This window comes from Vulpes vulpes, chromosome 15 (genome assembly GCF_048418805.1).
Source record: "Vulpes vulpes isolate BD-2025 chromosome 15, VulVul3, whole genome shotgun sequence".
Taxonomy (NCBI): domain Eukaryota; kingdom Metazoa; phylum Chordata; class Mammalia; order Carnivora; family Canidae; genus Vulpes; species Vulpes vulpes.
The window spans coordinates 38466756-38490229 of record NC_132794.1 but is presented as its reverse complement, the minus strand read 5'-3'; the positions used below and the strand labels follow the sequence as shown (position 1 = coordinate 38490229).

The 23474-nt window shown below is 37.6% G+C and overlaps 1 protein-coding gene across 4 annotated transcripts in view; it reads left to right on the top strand.

Annotated features, from left to right (window-relative positions):
• VGLL3 (vestigial like family member 3) overlaps positions 1-23474 on the top strand; it is a 55189-nt gene that overhangs the window by 17738 nt on the left and 13977 nt on the right. For all 4 annotated transcript variants that reach the window (XR_011997306.1, XM_072738167.1, XM_072738170.1 and 1 more), the window contains exon 3: positions 4749-5282. Coding sequence is in view for 3 of the 4 variants with exons in the window: in XM_072738167.1 (XP_072594268.1) it covers positions 4749-5282 (534 nt within the window). In the remaining variant the exon portion in view is untranslated. The remainder of the gene's footprint in view (positions 1-4748; positions 5283-23474) is intronic.

The following is a 23474-nucleotide window of genomic DNA, read 5'->3' as shown; positions in this document are numbered from 1 at the left end:
CCAAGTGTTATTACAGGAAGTGTGTCTGTGTGTGCGCATGCACCTATGTGCAGGAAAATGGAGCAGCTGAGCCTTAACAAAATAAAAATACCACTAACTTAAAAACCTTGCTGAATGATGAACTTGATAGTTTGTTGTTGCTACAAGGTAAATAATTATTGCTTGATTGACATATAGTGTCTGCTTAGAGCAAGTCATTCTCATTGCAAAGACTTCTCAAAATGAGCATCGACCTAAAACAGCAAGAGAGGGGAAAGGAAAGGAGGGCCAGGGTCTTGAGCTGGGTGACACAGGGAAAGACAGCTGAGCTGCATCTCCAGGAGGCGCTGGAGGGAATCCATGCTGGCAAGTTTAGGACAAACACGTGGAAGGAAAGTGAGGCCTGACTTACCTCCCGACTCCTTGAAACTCTCATTTTAGTCACAGCATCCATTGTGAGCAACTCTAGAATCAAGTAAGTAGAGGACAGTCTTTGAACATACTGGTGATGCCTATTCCTGAGGGACAGAAGACATTGGAAAATGTATTCTTTCACCTCTGACCCCACCATTTGTTTTCACGGGAAGCAGAATAAGAAGATGGGAATTAAATTAGAGGATGGGAACTCTTTGGATTAAGAGCTGAGTTGCATTTTTTCACTTAAGTTAATAAAAAGGTAAATGTTGTCTTTTAACGTTGATGTGTTGTATCATTATCCTAAGAATGTGTTTCCTGGAGATTTTAAAGATGATTTAAGATACATGTTTTACAATATTCTATTGTCCCATTTTCCTTTTAATATAGTTTTAATTTTTTCAAAATTGAATAGTAAAATGTTTGATTTTTTAAACTAAATTTTGAATTTTCTCTGGCTTGTTTGTCCTTAGAGATTTTTTTTTTTTAGTATTTAGAGTTAATACAAAAAGTATCCCATCTATTATGAAATTGAAGAAATAGCTTGATGTTCCATGTTGAACTCTTCTGTGTCTTTAAGGTATTTTCTGTATAATTCACACAGTGAGATTACTGAGTATGCCTTGGGTAGGTTGTATTAGACAACATAACAATTTTGACATTCTTGTTTAGAAATAAGGGTGTGTGTGTGTGTGTGTGAGAGAGAGAGAGAGAGAGAGAGAGACAGAGAGACTTTTAATTCCAAATGCAAATTGAACCTAAGTGTATTTAGATTTTTTTTGCATGTGTCATAATGTCAGTGTTAACATCATCCAAATATTGAGTACCATTGAATCCAGAGTCACCACCAGAATGGTAACATCTGACAGTTCTAAATTGCCTTCATTAACCTGAAAAGTAAAATTCCATGGAAATAGTTTGTACACAAGTATTTCATATGCTTTTTCATCAAATGTGGCTTTGATTAAATACTCCTAAACAAAGAGTCATGTCCATGTAATGAAAACGAATTTACCTACATATGAAATAAGCACACTGATTCCCAGGCTTCAAACAAAGCATATCATGTTTCTTTGTATCAAGATCTTTTTTTAACAACCAAGATACCAAATAGTGGTTTTGAAGTGTAGACTATCCATAAACATATTTTCTCTTCAATATTGTTTCATTTACTTGTAAAATGCAACAATGTCTTTGAAAAGGGCCACAGAGATCTCTGCAGACTTTAATCTTGGGAGACATATGAACTGGGAAAACATTAAATTGCTTCTAAATTTATTTTTCGCTGAGGCATTTTAAAGCTTTGTTCAGTCTTTATGGAGCACGGTTTTATTTTTTATTTTATTTTTGTTTATGGAGCACGTTTTTAAAAATAGATTTCCACTATCATTGACAATGTGTTCACTAATTACAATACAATGATTCATAAATAGGGTAATATTTTTGGGTAAGGAATTTGCCCATTATTCATATTTATGCATGCATCTCTAAATGCATAAGCATCTATAAAATAAAACTGGGTCCACGTATATATAAATAAAAGGAACTATAAGGAAAGCATCCTGGAAAATGACATATACTTTGTAGTTTTGACATTTTAATGGGGGATTTTAATAAGGGCAGCTCAGTATCTCTGGCATGTACCTGGGGGGGGGGGGGATTAGCAGTTTTCATAATGGGATTCTGGCTCCAACAGGCGATGAAAGTTATAAGCAGAATGAAGGTTCAGTCTGGTACCAGAGATTCACCTGTGACAGCAAAGTGGCAGGTTCAGGGCAGCAAAGCTGCATGTAACGAGCCTCTGTAACTTTTTGTGTGGGTTCTAAATTTAATGTTGGCAGCCATCGTGGTGGGTATGACACAAAATCCTACAAGTGGCCACCATTGAAGGCAAATTGAATTTTCTTCTCACAGCTTACACGACTTTGTTGGTCATTAGCAGCTACTTTTTAGATATCAGAGGGAGACAATTCTGAAAGAAAACATACGTGCCCCGATGCCAGTGAGTTTGATTTTAAGTTCTATTTTCTGATGGATGTGATGGTGACAAGGCAAAGTCATTCCATCAAAAGTTTGCCTGGACTGTTTGAAGACTTGAAGAACAATGTGCACGTCCATCCTTTGCCTCTTGGAGAATTTTTTTTTTAATTTCCCCCAAGGGTCTTGAGATCCTTGGAGATTCTTTGGGGAACAGATTTGAATGTGAGACACCAAAGAGCTGCCCATCCATAGGATGAATGGGGTGAATGAGGATCGCCCTGGTGTAGGGTTAACAGGGAACAAGGGGAAGAGTCATCAGGGAAGCTGGAGAAAGGAGACATTGGAACACCATGGCGATATCCTAAATATGTTAGTCAAATTATGTATATGGTGCCTGGTTCAAGTCACAGCAGCTTTCCTCTGTGGTGAGAAAATTGTGTCCTGGAAATTCATGAAGTGAGAACATGGACATGTCAGACTTCTGAATACTTATATTTCAGAGTACTTCTTAGGCTAGTCTTCACTCAATGAAAAGATGCAGCTAGGTTCTTTTGTGTGGAACCCTGTATGAAAACAGTATCTTATTACACATGCACGATTCATGTGCTAAGGAACCTTCTCTTCGTCTTTAGATAGAAATCATAGGCCACCTCACAGAATGATAGAGAGCCAGAAAATATTTGGAATTGTAATTCAAATACCTCATATGGAAGAAACTGAGCCCCAGAGAGACCAACAGATCCATTTGAGGTCAAATCAGATGAGGTGATTGGTAGGTGCTGGCTCTCTGCCGGGCTCCCTAGACTCCCAGTCCAGGGCTTGCTCTTTAAACCCTAGACAGGCTATCGCTGGAGTTAGGGCTCTTTCTGGTCACAGATCTGACTGTATAATTCCCTAGAGTAAAGCCCTTCAAAGGTCACTAGCATCTCCTCAGGACAGTGCCCACAGTCATTACATGGTTGGTAAGGCCCATCTGGATCTTTTCTTGGACCCAGTCTGACTTTTTAGTTTAATTTTTTTGCCATCTTCTGCCCACACGATTCTTTTTTGTTCCTCCTATGCTACTTTGTGTGTGTGTAATTTCTGGCCCTTTTCACATACTTTTTTATTTGCCTAAGCCACTCTTCCCTGCCTCTTCACAAGGCTAACTCTTCTTACCCTTTTATTTTTTCTTAGGCTGCTTCTGTGCCCTCTCTCTATGCTTTCTCCTTATGAGAGCCCCTATCAGGTCACATTGCACAGGTTTACTAATTTACCTGTCCCCTGCTAGATTGTGATTAAGAGTGATATCTGTTTGGTCATCCCTGACCTATGTTTGGCATGTAGTAGTCATCTATAAATATGTTATGGGGGTTGAGTGGAGAAATTCAACTGAAGATGGGGATGGGGGGCAGTTTCCCTCATTTATCTCTAAGTGCTATTTTTTATTATTATTATTATTCCTCTGCCTAAACCCTTCACGTCTGTCAGCCTTACTTGAATCTCTTCCCCTCAAAAGTCTCCAGAGAATCCCCACCAAATTCTAGGTGTTCCTGTCCCGGTTTCAGTTGTGCCCTCTTGTGCCACAGTTAGGAAGAGTGCCAGGCACTGAAGCAGGCTACCTGTTTTCAAAGCTTCATCTCCTTCTTACCAGCTGTGAGATCTTGGGCTTCTTCCCTGCTTCAATCTCCATTTCTCTAGAATGGGGGTAATAACAATAACTACCTCAGAGGGCTAGAATGAGGATCCAATAATATCATCCATGAAAAGCCCCTGGACTAGGATTGGACATTTGGTTGCTGTAACTAAATATTAACATTTATTATTATCCGTCCAGACACTCCCAGACCTCTACTGAAAAAAAATAAGCTTCAGTTACACTCTTCTTGGTGGGAAATGAGTATTGGTGAGCATAATTCAGTATGATCTTATTTCCATTTATTACTTTCAGCATTAAAATGTTGTTTGAATGAAAATTGCATTTGCATTTGTGAGAAGTTTGATAAACATCAACATTTCCAGCATTCCTGCATCATATCTATGGCATGAGCTTTCTTTCCTCGTGATGTATGTACCTGTGACCTCTGCTCAGACAACCCGAGGGCAGCAAGCCGCCCAGCAGGAAACGAAGCTTTTCAATCTCAGACTTGGCAAACCTCAGCTTAGACTGTGACTACATAAGCTAAGCAAATAAGGGATAGGGGCACTCATTCAGCACCTTGAACTGTGTGCAATGACTTGGTATGGGATCTGAGAGACTTACCTGCTATCAATTTACCTCTGTGTGGGGAGAAAAGAGTGCATACTAATTAGTCTGCTTGTAAAATATTGAACAAATAGAGGCAAGTCTTATCCTGGAACTGAATCTTATGTAAATAATTTTTCTGTCTTCTCAGACAGCTCAGCTCTCTCAAACCAGCGGAGTAGTTTCCCGACTTCCTTTTGGACCAGCTCTTACCAGCCCCCATCTGCACCCTGCTTAGGTGGGGTTCATCCCGACTTCCAGGTCACTGCACCCCCTGGCACCTTTACTGCAGCCGACCCCAGCCCCTGGCCGGGACATGGGCTGCATCAGACTGGCCCAGCCCCTCACCGTCCTGCATCCGAGTCCTGGCACTATCCTTTGGCATCTCAGGTGAGCCCGTCCTACAGCCACATGCATGACGTGTACATGAGGCACCACCACCCCCATGCCCACATGCACCAACGCCATCACCACCACCACCACCACCATCACCCTTCTGCTGGTTCTGCCCTGGATCCGTCCTATGGGCCCCTGCTGATGCCATCAGTGCGTGCAGCCAGGATTCCTGCTCCCCAGTGTGACATCACAAAGACAGATCCGACTACAGTCACCACTGCTACCTCAGCATGGGCCGGAGCCTTTCATGGAACCGTGGACTTAGTGCCAAGTGTGGGGTTTGAAACAGGTGAGCTGGGAAATTTTCTCCTTTCCATAAAAAGAAAGAAAAGTAGAGAAATAAATACAAATACATGGAGGATGTTTTCAAATACTTTGAAATATTTTTTCTCTTCTGTGTAAAATTAAGCTTTGACAATATGTTTAGAGAACTAACCACTTTGCGGTAATTCCTGCACTCCTGCAGAAACAAGTATGGTGAGCTTGAGAGAGGGGTCGGAACTTTTCTCCCATGTCTTAAACTAGTAATCTGGTCCTTAGAACTGGAATCTCTACTAACCTTATGTTTACAAAGAATTGAGCACATTCTTTAAATCTCCCCTGTCTCTGTGCCCTATACAATGTATAATGCCTAGTAGAATTCAGAAATTTGGTAATTTTACCTTTTCTCCTTTTTGTCAGGTATTACATATGATTAATAAAACAGCTTTCTGGAATATAATCCATGAAATATAATCATGGTCCTTTGAAAAGAATTAGGGAACATATTTTAAAGGAATGCATTTCCCTTGTCTTCCCTCCCTTTCTTTACCTCCTCTTCCTCCCTCTCTTTCTCTATCTCTGTTTTAAATAGCATGAGACTTAAAAGATGACTATAAAGATTATATTCAACAGATTTTGGTAAATTTGGTCAGGTAAATGTTTCTTCACAGAGCAGTCAGCTAGCTCTTCTCTGGAATTTGCTGGTTCTGAAGGTCATGGTGGTAAATGTTTGATCTTGGTTTTTAGACCAGACTACTCGTATTAATTGTATTAATAGTTCTGAGTTCACAAAAATCAGAGGCATCAGAGGCTAAAAATACAGATCAAGTCATTGATTACATCCCCAGAGTTTACATTCCAAAGCCACCCACCTCCACCCCCGATTCCAGGTTCTTGTTCGGGAATACTTTGTGACCTATTAGGACTTTCTTTCCAGGAATTTATAGAAACTCATTCTTTTCTTAGTTTTTCTAGTTTTCCTTAGTTTTATTCTTAATGTGCAAGGTCTTTCATCTGAATGCTGGTTCACAGCAGAAATCTCCCCAGAGTGATAATTGCTTCGCATCAAGTTGCATTCACTCTGAATAAGTGAACATTCTTATTTATCTTGGTTAACTGGTTCTCCACCTAACTTTCCACTGTTGTCTGTTGCTTCAACTCACCCATTTCAGCTTCTTATTAAGTCCCTGGGTTCAAGCTGCTTTTTCTAAACAAACTATCAGAGTACTTGCTTCTCTCTCTCTAAGAGAAGAGAGTGTGCCAGGGCTAATTGCACACTTCCCTTCCTTGCCACGTACTAAGCAGAATAAAGGCAATTCTTAAGTTGTTTGATGCCTGGGACTAGGTCTGGTCAGAGACTGAATTTGGTAACTGCCATGGTAGGCAACCAGTCCTTGGAGGCTCTTCCCTTTCTTACTTCTGGGGTATCTGTGTGGCCAAAGCTAACAGTGCTCTTAGTAGGCATAGGAAATGTTCTCTTAGTCAGTCTGGGCTGCTATAACAGAATGCCATACAGTGGCTGACTTAACCAACACACATTTAGTTCTCACAGTGCTGGAGACTGGAAAGGCCAACATCAAGGTGCCAGCACATTCAGTGTCTGGTGAGGGTTTACTTCCTAGTGCATGGACACTATCTTCTCAGTGTCTCCTCAAATAGTAGAAGAGGCAAGGGAATTCTCTGGGCTTTCTTTTATATCCTTATTTCTGGTGTGAGCTTTATTTACCTACTAATTGTTTGGAATTTTGACTTGAAATGATCTCTTCAGTATGAAAAGTCATCCTACCTTTTGGAAGTGGAGGAGAGATGATTTTTGTTCTTTTTGAAAAACCTACAGTGGGCCCATTTGGGCATAATATAAATAGTTCTTAATACTTACTAAGCTGTGAATCAACATTTACTGAGTACCTACATACAAGGTAGTGCCAGAGGCATGCTATTTGTATTACTGCTTTTAATTCTTAAACTAAATCTGAGCTGGATGTTCCTAGATGCATTAACAATAAGGAAGCAAGGCTCAGTTTTCCTATTTGAAAACTGTTTCTTAAATCTAAAATGCCCAAACTGGATTTGAATTAAAACCTGCCCCAAATTTAAGACGTTGCTAGGGTACTACCTCCCTGTAAGTATAGATAAATTTGAATATTAAGACTGTTACATTAGACTGTTAATAGTTAATAATAAGGAATGAAGGTTTACCTATGGAAGCATGTAGTGCTGCTCTTCGTCAGTGTGGTTTAGGATTATGATCATGACTCATCCCTGTCCCGTAGTTTTGATCCAACTGAGAAAATAAAGACAAAGGAATAAGCAGATGAAGATCACATCATTGGTTTAATCACTGATCAGGCTGAGCAAGAGATCCTCAATTTGCTTTACTCTCACAGTTGGACTTCTAGTATCTTCACCTAAGTTTAGGTTCTGGGAGATTCAATCCTAGAAAAAATCGAGAAGACTCTCTTAGACCCCCTCCTTGTCACATAGTTTAAAGCCTCATTATTATGAAAAGAAATTGATGGTTGCCCAAATTTGCCTTGAATCAGAAAGCATAGGCTGCGACATGAACCCAGTGTGCTTACCCCAACAAGTACAGTAGCAGGAGGAGTGTGCACCTCTCTGCGTGGATGCTGGCCCAAAGAGACTGTGGGAGGGTTGAGCCATAATGTACTCATTTTCTTCCCCGAAACTTAAGAGTCATATCAAATATCAAATCTCTCTTTCTTGTGTTGAGGAACAGTTAAAGAGGAGTGTTTTAGGTCAGTTTCCCTGAAAACCAGACTCTATTTGTGGACAATTTATGGTGTATTGTTCTCAGGGAAACATCTTTGTGCAGTGAGAGAACTGTGTAAGGGAAGTCTCGCTCTGCTTAAGTTCAGCTGAACCTAGTGGATTCTGTAAGGAGCTCTGGAGTTGGGGTGGTACTTTTTAATTATCCTTCCGTAAGTCAAGGTGGATGGGCTTTTATACATCTGCATTAACCAGTTAGTTACTGGATGTGTTTGTCTCTGGAAAAGGGACATGACATTAGGCAAAGTGACTTTGTTCTGCTGAAGGCAATTCCCAAGTCTCAACACAGAATGGGGAGAGATCTGAAGTCCACTGCAGTATCCACTGCAGGGGAACAACTAAAGAATAGTAGCTACCCTTCCACTTTTCTAACTACTTAATAAGAACAGAAGCTTCTGTGTAACATGCTCTAAGCCAAGAAAGTAGGACAGTTGAAAAGAATGTGAAGTGGGTTCCTCTATACAGAATATACAAAGTTGACTAGACCAGGTAGTCTAAAATAGTGGCTTAGCTCATGACTCAGCATCAACGTTGGGTGGCTACTGAGCAGTTGAGGGAAGAGCTTGTATTCAGGTGATACAGGTCTGAAAATTCTCGAAGTACATATGAAGGCCACCAAAATGTAGATAATTTTCACATTCCATTAGGAGGCAAATAAATTAATCCAACTATTTTGAGAGCAATGTGGTTGGTAAAGGATATGACATTTTCATCAGTAGGGGAAAGGTTTAATAATTTTAGGTGCATTTTTATTTTGCAGCCATTAAAGAAATTAAGGAAATCTGGAAGGTTCAAAGTGGTATAATGCTTAATGACAAAATTTTAGAGTATCATTTATAATATAATCCAAGAGTCAGCAAAATTTTTCTATGAAGGTCCTGATAGAAATATTCCATGTTTTGCAGGGTCCAACTGTCTCTGTTGCCACTACTCAGCTCTGCTTTTATAGCATAGTGTTTGCAGCCACAGATGAAACAGATAAATGAAGATGTCTGTGTCCCTATAACACTTCATTGATGGACACTAAAAGTGAATTTTATTTGTCATGAGACACTACTCTGTTTCTTGTATCCCCTTCTTTCTGAATCATGTAAAAATACAAATCCCATTCTTTCCTTCTTAGCTCATGGGCTATATATAAACAGAAGCAAGCTTGATTTGGCCTGTGAGCTATAGTTTGCTGACCTCTAGTATAGTTCCACATGTATAATTCTTATCGGTCTACACCCACACATATACATGTGTCTGCCTGCACTCCCTCAATAAAAATTAGCTGGGAATATATATCACATCTTTTAATGGTCATTGCTCCTGGCAATTAGTGTGTGGCCTGAGCTTTGAAGCAAAACTGCCTGGTTTTATAAGCCCAGCTCTATCACTTATTACTGCAGGACTTTGTGCAAATTATTTAACCCTCTTTGTACCTCAACTTCCTTTTCTTTAAAAGATGGGTTGTGTTGAGGATTAAATGAATCAATGAAGTAAATCATTTACAAATGTGCTCAGCAGATAATAGGTTCTCCATAAATTTTAGATATGGAAGGAAGGTGACCAGACCCCCACTTTTTATGGCTTTAGAAAATACATTATTGATGGGATACCTGGCTAGCTTAGTCAGTGGAGCACGTGATTCTTGATCTTGGGGTTGTGAGCTTGAGCCCCATGTAGGGTATAGGGATTACTTAAAAAATAAAATCCTTAAAAAATATATTATTGAGGGACACCTGGGTGGCTCAGTAAGTTAAACCTCTGCCTTTTGATTTTGGCTTGGGTCATAATCTCAGGGTCATGGGATTGAGCCTCACGTAGGGCTCTGTGGCTGGGCATGGAGCTTGCTTGAGATTCTTTCCCTCTCCCTCTGCCCCTGCCCACTGTAAGCTCTTTCTCTTTCTCTCAAATAAATCTTTATATATATGTGTGTACCATTTTAAAGGGTACCACTCAGTGGTTTCAGTATGTTCATGATGTTGTGCAGCCATTCCCACTATCTAATTCTAGAACATTTCCATCACCTCAGGAAATCCCTACATTTTAGGGATATAAAATATATACCCAATATATATTCTTTCATCCTCCTGTGCCCTGGCAACTACTAGTCTACTTTCTGCCTCCCTGGATTTTTCCACTTTGGACATTTCATATAAATATAGTCATTCAGTGTGTAGCCTTTTTTATCTTCTTTCTTTCACTTAGCCTATCTTTTCCAGATTCATCAATGTAGCATGTAGCAGAACTTCATTCTTTTTTAGGAGTAGATACTCTTCTATTATATAGATATAGCACATTTTGTTTATTCATTCATTCCTTCCTACTTTTTAGCTAATATGAATGATACTATTATGAAAATTCATGTACAGGCCTTTCTATAAATTGATGTTCTCAGTTCTTTTGGGTATATACCACGGGATGAGATTATGGGGTTGAGAGAACTTTTATATACTTCTATATTTCTTGATTTTATCTTATTTATTATGATACAACATGTTATTAGAGATGCATGTATAAATAAGATATATCTCTATCATACTCAGATATTTTATGATGACATTAAGTAAATTCTGTTCTAGTATTCACCTTTCAGTGACCATTACCATGCAATTCATTTCACTGAAATGCTGTCATTCGTATTTCCTGTTACTGCCAATAATTTACTTAATGTAAAATATATGTAATTCATCCCAACTAGTTTGAACTAATTATGCAAGTCAAGATTTGTTAGTGAAGCCTTTTTACCGAAATACAAAGTTGGTTTTATTTATAAGTTCCACTCCATCCACTATATTTAAATTTACCAAAAGGAAAAAGGATCATGCTTTGTGGTATGACTTCTGTATAAACACAAGCTGCTCATGGCTTGAGATTGTTTTCATCTGCAGAGCCACAGATTTATTTTTCTTAGGATTCCTCATGTTATTTTAGCTACAATTTTGTTACAAATTTATTTATTTATTTTTTACTTTGAGGAATGCCATAATAACCAATATAAAATATACATAAACAGGTTCTTTTTTTCTAAAATACACTTAAGTGGCCTAACATTAGAAAACAAAACAACATTCTCTACTATAACTCAGATTTGGGAAATCGGGCTCTAAAAGGGAATTAATATATACTGATGTATCTTCTGGCTTCTTAAAAAATTTGTCACATAAGCATTAGCCATACATTTGTATAAGTAGTAGATTTGATGAGGAAATCATCAGTTGATTCTACCCTATGATTATAGCCAAATATTAAACAGTATCTGGTTTATCTCTCACTAATTAGCATATTTACAGTTATTGAGTGAAGTCGAAATTATGTATTACAGGAATGGGACATGGACCCTTGTTAGACAGAAAAAGGAAACTACAATAGCTACTAGATCTTAACATAATTTGCTGGATACAGGCTGTGAAATTTTTCCATAAGTACAAGAAGCTATGTTTCTAGTATTCTCTCATATGTTAAGGCATAAATGGAATTATTTCTTTTTTTAAAAAAAGATTTTATTTATTTATTCATGAGAGACACAGAAAGAAAGAGAGAGAGAGAGATTGAGAGAGAGATTGAGAGAGAGAGAGAGGCAGGGACACAGGCAGAGGGAGAAGCAGGCTCCATGTAGGGAGCCCAACGTGGGACTCGATCCCGGGTCTCCAGGATCAGGCCCTGGGCTGAAGGCGGCGCTAAACCACTGAGCCACCTGAGCTGCCCTGGAATTATTTCTGAAGAGACTTTCATAATAATGGGCCTGATTAACCTGTGAATAGAATTACTGTTAAGAAGTCTGTAAAAAATTCTTTGAAAAGTTAAATTTTGATAATGGATAGGAGCACTGGGTACTGATGGGGAAGTTAGGAGTAGCCAAATACCCTTTATATTGATTTTTTTTTCCCCTCAGACATCAAGTATCTGATAATATTATGAAAGAATTACCTGTGTTTTTTTTATAATATAAGGCATTTTATAAAATGCATTTAATTTGAATGCACATTTTATAAAATGCATTTAATTTGAATCCCCTAGTCTGAATATTTTGTGCAAAGGGCCTCCTTCACAAAAGGCAAAAATTGTAACTTAAAGCAATGTAAGCCATTACTGCTCAAAATTGTTATATAGTTCTCTCTTTGAAATAGGCTAATCAAATGACTTCAGTTGTTAAGACCATGGTGGTCAGTCTTGTTTAATACTTTGTGGGTGCTTTACATTGCACAAGTGAACTAGAGCAGCAGATATGCAATTTCTCTCCATGAAAGAGAAATGGGCATCAAGTTACTACTTGCTTTTCCATTCATCCTGTAAGTTTGCCATCTCTCTAGATCACATCTCAAGACCTGCGCTTTCTTGTAGGTGGTCTGGCATTGACAAGCCTGGGCAATGGAGACTGATTGCATGAAAGTTCTCAAAAATAACCATGCTAAACTATTTTAACATCCCCTTGTAAAATGTTACTAAATTTTGAATTTCATTGGAGATATCAAAGGGATTAAAATCATAGAGCTTTATATCCATTGACCTCTTGGAAACCATTTCTCTCTCTAAATATATACATTTACAAAAAAAAAAAAAAAAAGGCTATAGGAAACAATAGTTACCAACCCAGTGCACTTGGATATTTACATGACACATCATAATGCTCCACAGTTCCAGGCTTTACAATGAGTGAGAAAAGTGGTAACTTTGGACACAAATAATCAGAAAGCTAAAGTAATAATTGACAGGATAGTATGATTTATATAAAATATTAAAGCACTAAGATAGTCTTTATTCTAGAGAAGAGAGCATCAAAGCAACATACATGGTAGGTGCTCAGCTAAAAGCAGTTTCCTTCCTTTCCTTTTCATGTCTTCTCATGGAGCATATACATTGTCTGAATTCTGAAGGCTATGGGGTTAGTGATTTATTGAAACCTTTCCTAACATTGTTAGTAATTTTTTTTTTGTTAGTAAGTTTTGTAAGTGATGAGGAAATTTGCCGCAATTGTGTTTTAAAATAGAATAGGCACAGAAACTTACTTCTCATCATTTGATTTCAGCAGGTAGACATATTAAATACCATATCATGTAGAAGCCAGCCCTGGGACTATGTGATTCTGCAGTGGCAATTATGCTATTCAGTAAAGATTTATAGATTTCTAGATACTTACCTTGAGAACATCGTCTCAATTAGGATAGTTCAGATGTCACAAAGCAATAGTTGCAGATTATAAAAAAATATGTTAGGATGTTTTTGAACTAATACTTTCTCTGGACTTTTTTTAGAATTTATTATGATTTGGTAACAATAAAGACTCTAATAATTAACAACTAATTAACACTTTCTGCAAACCTTTCTCTTTTCCTTTGGCATATATCATAATCCTATTTTCCACTGAAAGGAAAAAAAGAAAAACATCAGAAGTATGTTAAAATATTTACACACTCCTGAATGGTGTTAGTTGTATAGGGCATATGTCCAGAATGACAATTTTGTGACCAGAAGGGTAATGGAAACCATCTTTGAGATGCATGCAGAATATCAGGAGATCACAGCCAGAAGTGAGATCTGCGTGAAAAGTAACTGGATGGTGATTCAGAGGGAGAAATGCATTCCAGAGCACTGCTGTCAGTTTCAAGTATCCATGGCTGGATTCTGTAGAGCCTTAATGAATTTCCCCTGCACTCCCACAGTCTTGTAGATCTTGCCCATGCTGCCTTCTGGGCCTTCCTCCACTGAATGGTGCCATCATGTTACAATGCCCAAATCGTGGGGATTTTGTCTCCTAGGTCCTCCTCCTACTTTATACAGCAAATGCAGGAGCCTTCTGAGAGGATTCCAAATGTTTCAGGGTCATTTGCATAATAATACAAATAATGGTGTGTGTGCAAGAGAAAGAGACAAGGAGAGATGAGAGAGTAATTTAGTAACCCCTCCCCCCACTTAGGAGCTCATAAAAATGATGGTCAGTATAGAGAACTTTAATCTTTGCAGACATGTAGAAATGTGTGTCTAGAGATGTGTATGGGAAAAGCAGAGGACCAACAACTAAATTCTAAGACCCACATCACCACTTAGCTAGCTATCTGTTGTTGGGCAAGTTTCATAACCTGACGTTCCTCCTCTTCCTCTGATGCAGAATGGAGATGATACTCCGTACTCTGCCACAGCTGAGAGATTCCAATGAACTACTGCACATGGTTGTGTGTTCTAGATGGTGCACATGAGGGAGAACTAAAGCTCTCAGTACTCTTACTGAATACATTGCATTTCAAACTGGAGATGTGAGACATCATGAATAATTAAGATGTAAGCCTTGAATGCTTCTGGCACTCCCTGACTCTACCTTGATTGGCTTCTGTTCTTCAAGAATAGCTGTCATTTGGGGCTTCTGGGTGGCACACTCTGTTGAGCATCCAACTCTTGGTTTTGGCTTAGGTCTAATCTCAGGGTCATGTGATCCAGCCCTGCATAGGGCTCTGTGCTCACCGTGGGGTCTGTTTCGGTTTCTGTGGGGTCTGGTTCGGTTTCTGTGGGGTCTGGTTCGGTTTCTGTCCCTTTCTACCCCTCCCCCCCCCACTGTCTCTCTTTCTCTAAAATAAATAAATAAAATCTTAAATTAAAAAAAAAAGAATAGCTGTGATATTTGCTAGAGCTAAATTTCCTAATACTGCTGTTTGCTGGTATTGGCCATACAATAAAAACCATGGGCTTTTGTATTGGTTGCACAGACAGTGGGAGAGGTGTAGGAAAGAACCAAGAAGAAAAGGATTTGAAAGAATTTTAGGATGTGCCTCTTCAAGATATATTTAAACAAGTTTTTTTTTTCCTGTCTATAACACTGCCCTGTGGAATGAGAGGGTACTAAAAAATTGATCCTATCCCCTTGGGTTTAAGTATTATTTGTCTCACCATACAGTGAGACATTTGCCCTCATCACTTACATAGATCAAACAAATTTTATGCACAGAATGAGGCAGTTAGATGGTATATAACTAAACTCACCCAAACCCCATTAATACATGCTAGTCTTTAAAAGTTGTGAACTAAAAACTGATTCATTTTTCCATTGCAGTATTAATTTTGTAAATAAGCTTCTATTTATTGCTATATAAATTGGATAGCATCTCTTGCTTTCTAAAATATTTTCCCCAAAACTGCAAACAAAACTAGGCAACACCATCATCTTTTGACTGTTTTCTTAAAGGAGTCCTCATCAACTCGTTATGGTTGGGAGTTGGGTATTTTTTCAAACTAAACCATGTCTTCTTCTCAAGAGAAACTTCTGTTCTCATCTGAGAGGAGAGGTGTAGAGGTTGAAAAAAACTCCCAGGATATTCTAGTGTGACTCTGAATGGAGAACCACTCAAAGCATTAAAAGTTCTGTTTCAGGGTCAGTATATTTTATATTCACAAATTATCTTTTCAGTAATGATTTGCTAATTCTTATATCACATCTCTAGGGGTACATCTAAAAGAAACAGCTTGAATGAAGAAATCTGTTTCAGAACTTGTCCCAGACAGTTTCACATCAGTTTTCAAATAAGATGCAAAAATTATATACAAAAATTCTATACGGCCTGTGGAATTTACAGATTCTTTTTTATTCCTTTCCAGGCTATCTAACTCTGTTCTTATTTATCAACAGTATAAGGTTTCACAAACAGTTGTCTGTGGCCAACATGTTGTGAATTCCTTGGCAAAAAGATAACCAAAAAAAAGTCTTATGAGAGAGACTGCTAGAGGCAAAATATGCCATTCTTTTTTTTGGATACAGCCTGATATACTATGTATTTACTTTCATAATTTTTGTCAGCTGTAAGCATGTGTTATAATGCCCATTTTCATGGCTACTTTGCTTGGGCAGTATCACGTGGTGCTTGGCATCTTCAGAATCTTTGAAGCCCTATTTATGTTTGCTTGGATTGAACAATCTCTTCTGGAAAATGTCAGAACAAACTTGCGTTTATACCACAAATAAGAAAGATGAAAAATTACTGATGTCTATGTAGAAATAATTGATATGCAATATATCTCATTCTTACAGAATATTTTCCAATATAATTAGCTTTAATGGAGAGATTGATTACTTAAATGGATATAAAAATACATTTGTATTTCTGTGGTTCTGAAGTAATTTTTAAAATTTTGGAGTCTTTAAGTAACTGCTACCTCTAGGTACGGTGTTTCCTGTATTGGTGTTGTATCCCTAATTATGTTTTTATGGGTAAGCAGTGAATCCAGATTAGCTCTTCCTCTGGTTGAATTATCTATTTTCTGGATCATAAACCTGTCACTGCATAATCTACGAACCTCTTTAAAGATGCATGTTTGGCTGCATTTTTATCCAACAGATGTCTGGATAGTTAGAATCTCTTGAGAGTATTATAACTTGTGGTTTCAGTTACAATTAGCGATCCAAGCATTTTTTGGTCCTGATCCTCTCTAGTTCTGGGAGAAAGTCTCTAGAAGAAATTACAGAGGGTATTCCATTTCCTTCGTCCCCATTCCCCCTTTCCTTTATTCTTTGTTTCTGTCTTCAATGTTTTGGGGTTTTTTTTGTTTGTTTTTAGTATCTGCTTTTGGAATTGGTGAGCAGTGTCTATTTCCATATTGTACCTCCCAGTTTCTCTCACCTAAGAGATTATCGAATTGATATTCAAATTTTGAGCATAGTAAATTGTCACTATGACCAAAAACAACCCAACTCTGTTAATTTCTGTTTTGTATTTGTCTGCTTGGTCAATTTTATTTATTTTTATTTTTATTTTTTAAAAATCCCTTTAAAAAAGATTTTATGTATTTATTCATAAGAGACACACAGAGGCAGAGACACAGGCAGACGGAGAAGCAGGCCTGTGGGGATCCCAAGGCGGGACTGATCCCTGGACCCTGGGACTGCACCCTGAGCCACCTGGATGCCCCCACAAGGTCAATTTTAAAATGACTGGTTCAGATTTGTAACTCCATGTCCTGATGGTTTAAGTACTTGCCAGTCTCCGTCTAGCTGGCCATTTAAACCTCCTCAAGTCTAAGGACATGGATGTTGCTAAAGGCAAGGGCTGGCAGTGGTGCCCACGGAAGAGTTTGTGGTTTGGAGGAAGGGAGGTGGTGAGCTGGCAGGCAGGGCAGCAGACTGGCAGGGCGGCCATCTGGGGTGGGGTAAGCAGGAGCAGCGGGGAACACCTGGGCACCAACCCACTGGCCACCTACAGTGGTTGCCTCAGGTGTGCAGGTGCTGTGCTCCTTACAAAAACCTAGTAAATTGTTGTCTACTGGGTTCAGCGGGTTTTACATTTCTATTTGTCTTTTGAATTTGAATTTAAAGATACTTTGGCAAGTTTAGACAGTTTTCACCTCATTGTTTCTGACAGTACTACTACATGGAAATTTTAAGTCAATTCTAAATGTGCCTCAAGAAAATATCTTTATACACAGAAAGACATCCCTCTGCTAATAAATTGTTTCACTGCCATAGTTAAATACCTTTTACCATTGTTTTAGTGTGCAAGAGTTGTTTTAGTGTGCAAGATGATAAGGAGGTAATTGTAAATCACGTGTCATAATAAACTTAATCTTTGGTCTGGTTCAAGAGTACATTTTGTTTGTGATGACTTTAAAAAGAATTATTGTCCAGCATTGAAGTCCTAATCATGAAGATGCTTAGTGTTATTGAACTGGCTAAAATATTTTATAAAATACGAGAAAAATAATACTTGAGTAGCTACCGTACAAAAAGCAGTTAGAAATAAATGAGGAAGTTGCTTTCTAAAATGCATAGGAAATTGGCCAAAGATAAAACACAGAGGAAGAAATGACATAATCACAGAATGTTTACCTTCACTAATATGAGAAGAAATACAAACTGAAATAGATATTTTTAATCTATAATAATAAGTAGTAAAAAATCATACGAATATTGGTACACACTTGCTGAAACACTTGGCACCCACAATGAAGTATGCACATGTAAGTGTACATATATGTTGAGGTTCAGCAGTTATACAAACATATTTCCAGGAATTTGTCTTATCTACCAAAATGTTCACATAAATAACAAGTATATTTGTACACATGTGTGTGTCTCCAAATGATGTACATCTCTAGAGAATTGGGTAATTCACACTGCAGGGTAGAATGAATATTATACATCCCTCCAGAAGGGTTCATCTACATGGACTGACATGGAATAAACGGTTTTCCAAGCTAATATTGCTAATGAAATAGACATGTTCTTGCATAGTATAAACAGTGGTGTATGTACATACATCTAAAGTATATCCAGTGAGTTCTGTTTTGACAAGGGATGTCATGTAGAACTTACATTTTCTAAATACCCTATGACTTGTTATTAAACAAGAAATCTATGATGTTTTGAAATTTGAAAAAGAAAGATATATTTAAAAAGAATGAGGGAAGGTGTCCATGGTGGTTAAACATGGTCTAAATATTTACTTGAAATGAAGTGGTAGTTCCTGAATGGATAGTTCTCATTCTTATCCGCCCCCCCCACTTTTGTCTTTCCCCCATTTAGTGTTAAGGTGCTACCCCCACCTAGATCTTATTTAGAAATTCTTAACTAGCATTTAAACTGATTGCCCTGGGGCACAAACAAATGCAGTTGTATGATCATTACCAATGATAATTTTATAAAGTAAGAGAAGAGAATATGACTGTCTCTTGTATCACTTTGTGATCATTTGTCACTGTGTCAGTGTGAGGTATCAAATTATTAGTAAAGGCTGGATATTTTGATAAAGCATCCAACATAGTGTCGTATATACTTATATTTGTAGTAAATATGACTTATCTTTATTAAAGCAGGGATGGAGCAGGGGATTCTCTTTTTTTTTTTTTTTAAGGAAGGAATAAGCTATCAGCTTCTACTGGTCTAATGGCAAGCATTTTGACCATAAAGAGTTTCTAGACTCTTAATAGCTTTGATATGAAAAATTTATTTTTATGTATTGAAGTATTTCTTGAATTTCAGGTTGTAAAATGTTCTCCCCATACTTCCAGGTTTTGTGTTCTCATGTTTTCTCCGTTTTTATCAGCAGTGTGTTCCCCAGTGTATGGTTACCACATTACCTCTTTTATCTATAGCAATAAAATTAATTGGAACCATGTTCAACTTACTTAAGAGCTATATAGTCAATGGTGTGGTCAGATGATTATGCTTGCTTAGAAGTAGGACATGCTTTTCTAATGGATATGACTCTGCAACAAGCAAACACTCCCTAAAACTTAGGTGTGCTGGAGTGTAGCTTTTCAGTAACCTAAATTATTTATTTCTACCCAATAGCAGAAAAGTTAACCTCATTAATTCTGAGTATTCTTAGTCCAACTTAATGGCATCTCCATTGCTCTCAGTTTATTTAGTAAAATGTCCACTTTAAAGTTGAAACTTCTTCTCAGATCAATTGTATCACAAAAACTGTCAATTAAGAGGTTGCTGACCGCTTCTTGATTTTGTCATTTCCTTCCTATCTTGGCCTTTGTTTCCAAACCTATCCCCTCCACCAACTCTGTTTTTCAGTTCATTCTCTGTACAGTACTCCCCCAAATGATGATCTGTTTGAGTTCAGCTTCTAGTGATTGTGATCCCTCCAAGATTCTCAGTTGGGTTGGCTGGTGCCATTTCTTCTGCTGTGGGGCACCCACATCATAGCTATCAGACAAACTAGTAAGCCCGTCAGCATTTTCTCTGCGCTCACTCATGTGCTTTTTTGGGGGGATCCTATGGAAACTTTAAGATCTTTTTATAAGACACCTAGGAGTGGAGGGAAACTACAGAGCTGGAAATATCCAGGCCTTTCCTCCTTAGACAAGCCCTGTTGCCATCTCTACTTCCTTATTCCTGGAGCCTTTTGTAAGAGGTGAACCTCTGGGGCACCTGGGTGGTACAGTCAGTTGAGTGTCTGACTCTTGGTTTTGGCTCAGGTTGTGATCTCAAGGTCATGGGTTGGAGCCCCACGTGGAGCTCAGTGCTGAGTGCAGAATCTGCTTGAGTTTTTTTCTCCCTTTGCCCATCCTTGCCTACCCTCAAAAAAAAAAAAAAAAAATCTGGGATCCCTGGGTGGCTCAGCAGTTTAGCGCCGCCTTTGGCTCAGGGCGTGATCCTGGAGACCTGGGATTCAGTCCCACATCAGGCTTCCTGCATGGAGCCTGCTTCTCCCTCTGCCCGTGTCTCTGCCTCTCTGTCTCTGTCTGTCTGTCTCTCTGTATCTCATGAATAAATAAAATCTTTAAAAAAATCTTAAAGTTATGATGCTTTGTTATATAATCAAATACTTCTAATTTTAAAGGGAAATTCTGTTATAATCTTCTTTCCTTGACTAAGACTTCTCTCCTGCTTCTAATTATCATATACTTCTTTTCTGTGTCCATATTTCTTCCTTTGCTCTCTTACGTCTAGATTTTTTTTTTCTTGTTCTTTTGGTGGTCAGGTGTTAGTGGTGTTGGAATCGAATTGAGAAACTGGGTCTGTGGGCTTGCATTTCCCTTCAAGCTTTTTTCCAAACTGAATCCCAGATTCTCAAACTCTGAAAAGCCAAGGATCTGATGTCTTTGTTTTCTGGTCCTATTTCTGAAAACTTCATGACCCAAATGCCACCCTTTGCCATCAGCGTTCAAACTGGGGAAGGTTTCTTTTTGTGGCAGAGGGGTTATATGTCAAACACAGGAAAATCCTCTTACACAACTGAAAGAGTCTTCATCTAAGTCTAATAAACTACTGTGCAATCAATTACTGCATCTTATAAAAAACATTGCAGATGTATAGTTTAAAAAGGTTAGTAAGAGAGTTCTATTGTTAACTCTGATATTGTTTCTGTTAAATCAGGTTATTTCTAAACAATGCAAAAAGGAATATAAAAATGTGTTTTTCATCAAGTTGATTTAATGAAAGGATTTTGACTTGCGGAGTTGTGGTAGTGTAGAATAGTGAGATAGTGTCTGGCAAATATAGTCCAGATCGGGGGGAGCCATATATGCTATAGTTAAGACCTTTGACTCTGACACCAGACTACTTTGTTTTCAATCCTAGTTCTACCACTTAATGGTTCCATAATTTCTCTTAGTCTCAATTTTCTCATTTGTAAAATAAATATTATTGTAGCATCGTTGGGAACATTAAATAAAATATTTCATGAAAAGCACTTCACACAGTGTCTGTCATATTCAGCTGTAAGAAAACGTTCACTGACATTTTTATGATGTTTATTTTGTCTTCTACTAAAAATCTCACAGACTAAACAATAAAATTAAAACTGAGTTACTGATACCAAGAAGATAAACATGGGTGATTTCAGACAGCCAGTGGGGAGATTTCGGGATATGCTATGAACCAATTTTCTATAGGTTTTTTCAGGAAAGTGAGAGGCAAAACAAGCCTGAATAGGAGCAATATAGCAGAGGGATTTTGTGTTCTGGCAAGAAATGTTGTATGTAGACCTCATAAGGATAAAAGTCAATGATTTTGTCCTCTTCAACCCTTACTGAGAAAACTAAACGTACCAGCTAACTCTTAAATATCCTGGTCTGTCTTCATCAGTTGTCTAACAAGAAAAACCCTAGCCACCACTTCTCTGTTGCAACTTATTTAGTACTAGGGTCTTTTGTTTGTGGTTGTTCACTTTCTTGTGTTTTTTAATGCCTGTTGTGGAATTTTATGGGTATTTTTGAAATACCTGGTAATTAAATCAAAGGCTTGAATTAATGTACCATCACCAAGAAGCTAAACCTTGTATAAGGACCACTTAGATATTTACTTTTTTAGGCTATAGATGAATTGATTTTTTTTTAAGGATTAAAATCCTTAAAATCCTTAAAATCCTTAAAATCCTTTGCATTAAAGTAATGCAAAGACTTGGAATAAAAACAATGAAAAGATGAAGTTATAATGAGAGAATGCCCTCCGTTATTCTGGCTGGAGAATGTAGAGGTATGGTAAATAATGCAGTGCTCCTCTGCAGAAAAAGCCTAACATGATTTTGAAAGTCATATGTCTTTGCAAAGCAAACTAGGGATTGCCTTTATTTAAGGGGGAAAAGAAAGACACTCAAACCACTTGATGATTCCAACACTATTCATGACTTGCCGTGCTGACATTCTATAGATTGATGGAGTCTTCAAGTGTGGAAATACTGAGTCATACAGAAGATGAGACATTTCAATAATGAAAACAATATTTATGCAGTCAGCAGATTGTCAGTTAAGGTGGTTTAGATTATGAAAGTCACCAAACAGAGACTGTGTCAGGTTGCAAATTCTTCTAACCATAAAATCATTTGAAAACACGTAGAGCAAATTTAGAGGGAACTAGTATGCCCCAAATCCTTTTATTTCTTCCTTCCCCTCTTCTGTTTATCCTCTGTCTCCTCTCTTTTTGAAAGGAAAACTGTTGACTTTGTATCTAAACATAATACTAGCTGCATGGAAAAAAAATACTAGCCGCATGAGAAAAAAAAATTGAGATGGAACTAATCTTTTTTTAGAAAATGTTGCTTTTCCCCCCAGTATGCAAGTGCTACAGGATATAGATACTTCATTGTCTTTTTCTGTTTATTCTCTCTTCCTTTATGTAGTCTTTACATAGATTGTCTTTATGTCTTCCATAAATGACTAAATAATTTTGTCTGTTTTTTAATGACACCCATTGTTTTGTAAAATTCTTTGAAAAGTTGGAGGGACAAGAAATGAAATCACTGCAACTGTTTTAGTAACAATTATAATTTAACCATTCCATTTCTGACATCCAGCCCAGACTTACAACAGTTTTAGATCAAGAAAACATCCTGTGATCTGAACACCCAGTCGTGCTGCATTTCTGCCCATTTATTCAGTAATCTTCCTTCATGTTTTGGTATTTGGTTGTAAACAACTTACAGGCAATCATTACTTGGTCTTTCCTCTTCCAAACGATTATGGCAAAAATAAAGGAAACTGAGGTAAGTGATTTCAAGTGGTATAAGCTGAAGGTGCTATGCTAATTGTCCACATCAGAAATTAGTCAGCTGACTATTGGAACCAAATCAGAGTCACATTTTCTTTTTCCTGTTTGATAAACTTCTTAATCACTTTAGCTTTGAGTTGGAATTCTTACATGTTCACTTGTTTTCCTTTTGTCACTACTTTTAAAAACTTTTCTGTAAATTTTATTTTCTTATTAAGTATAAATTTTTGTAAGCCATCTTAAATATTTTCTGGAAGAAGATTTAAAAAAAAAGTAAATTTATAAAAATAATATAGGTTTATGCTATTATCTATGAACCAGTTGTCTATTTTACTTACACTATTAGATCCAGTTTTGAACCATGTCTAATTCCTCATCAGATTTGATAGCAATACCACTGTGGTATGGATTATATTTTAAAATGGCACCAGAATTTACTCACAATTTTAGTTCAAAACTATCATTTTTATTGCTGAAAAGTATTAACTGAAATGCCCCAAAGATTGGTTAACTTGTTTTCTCCAA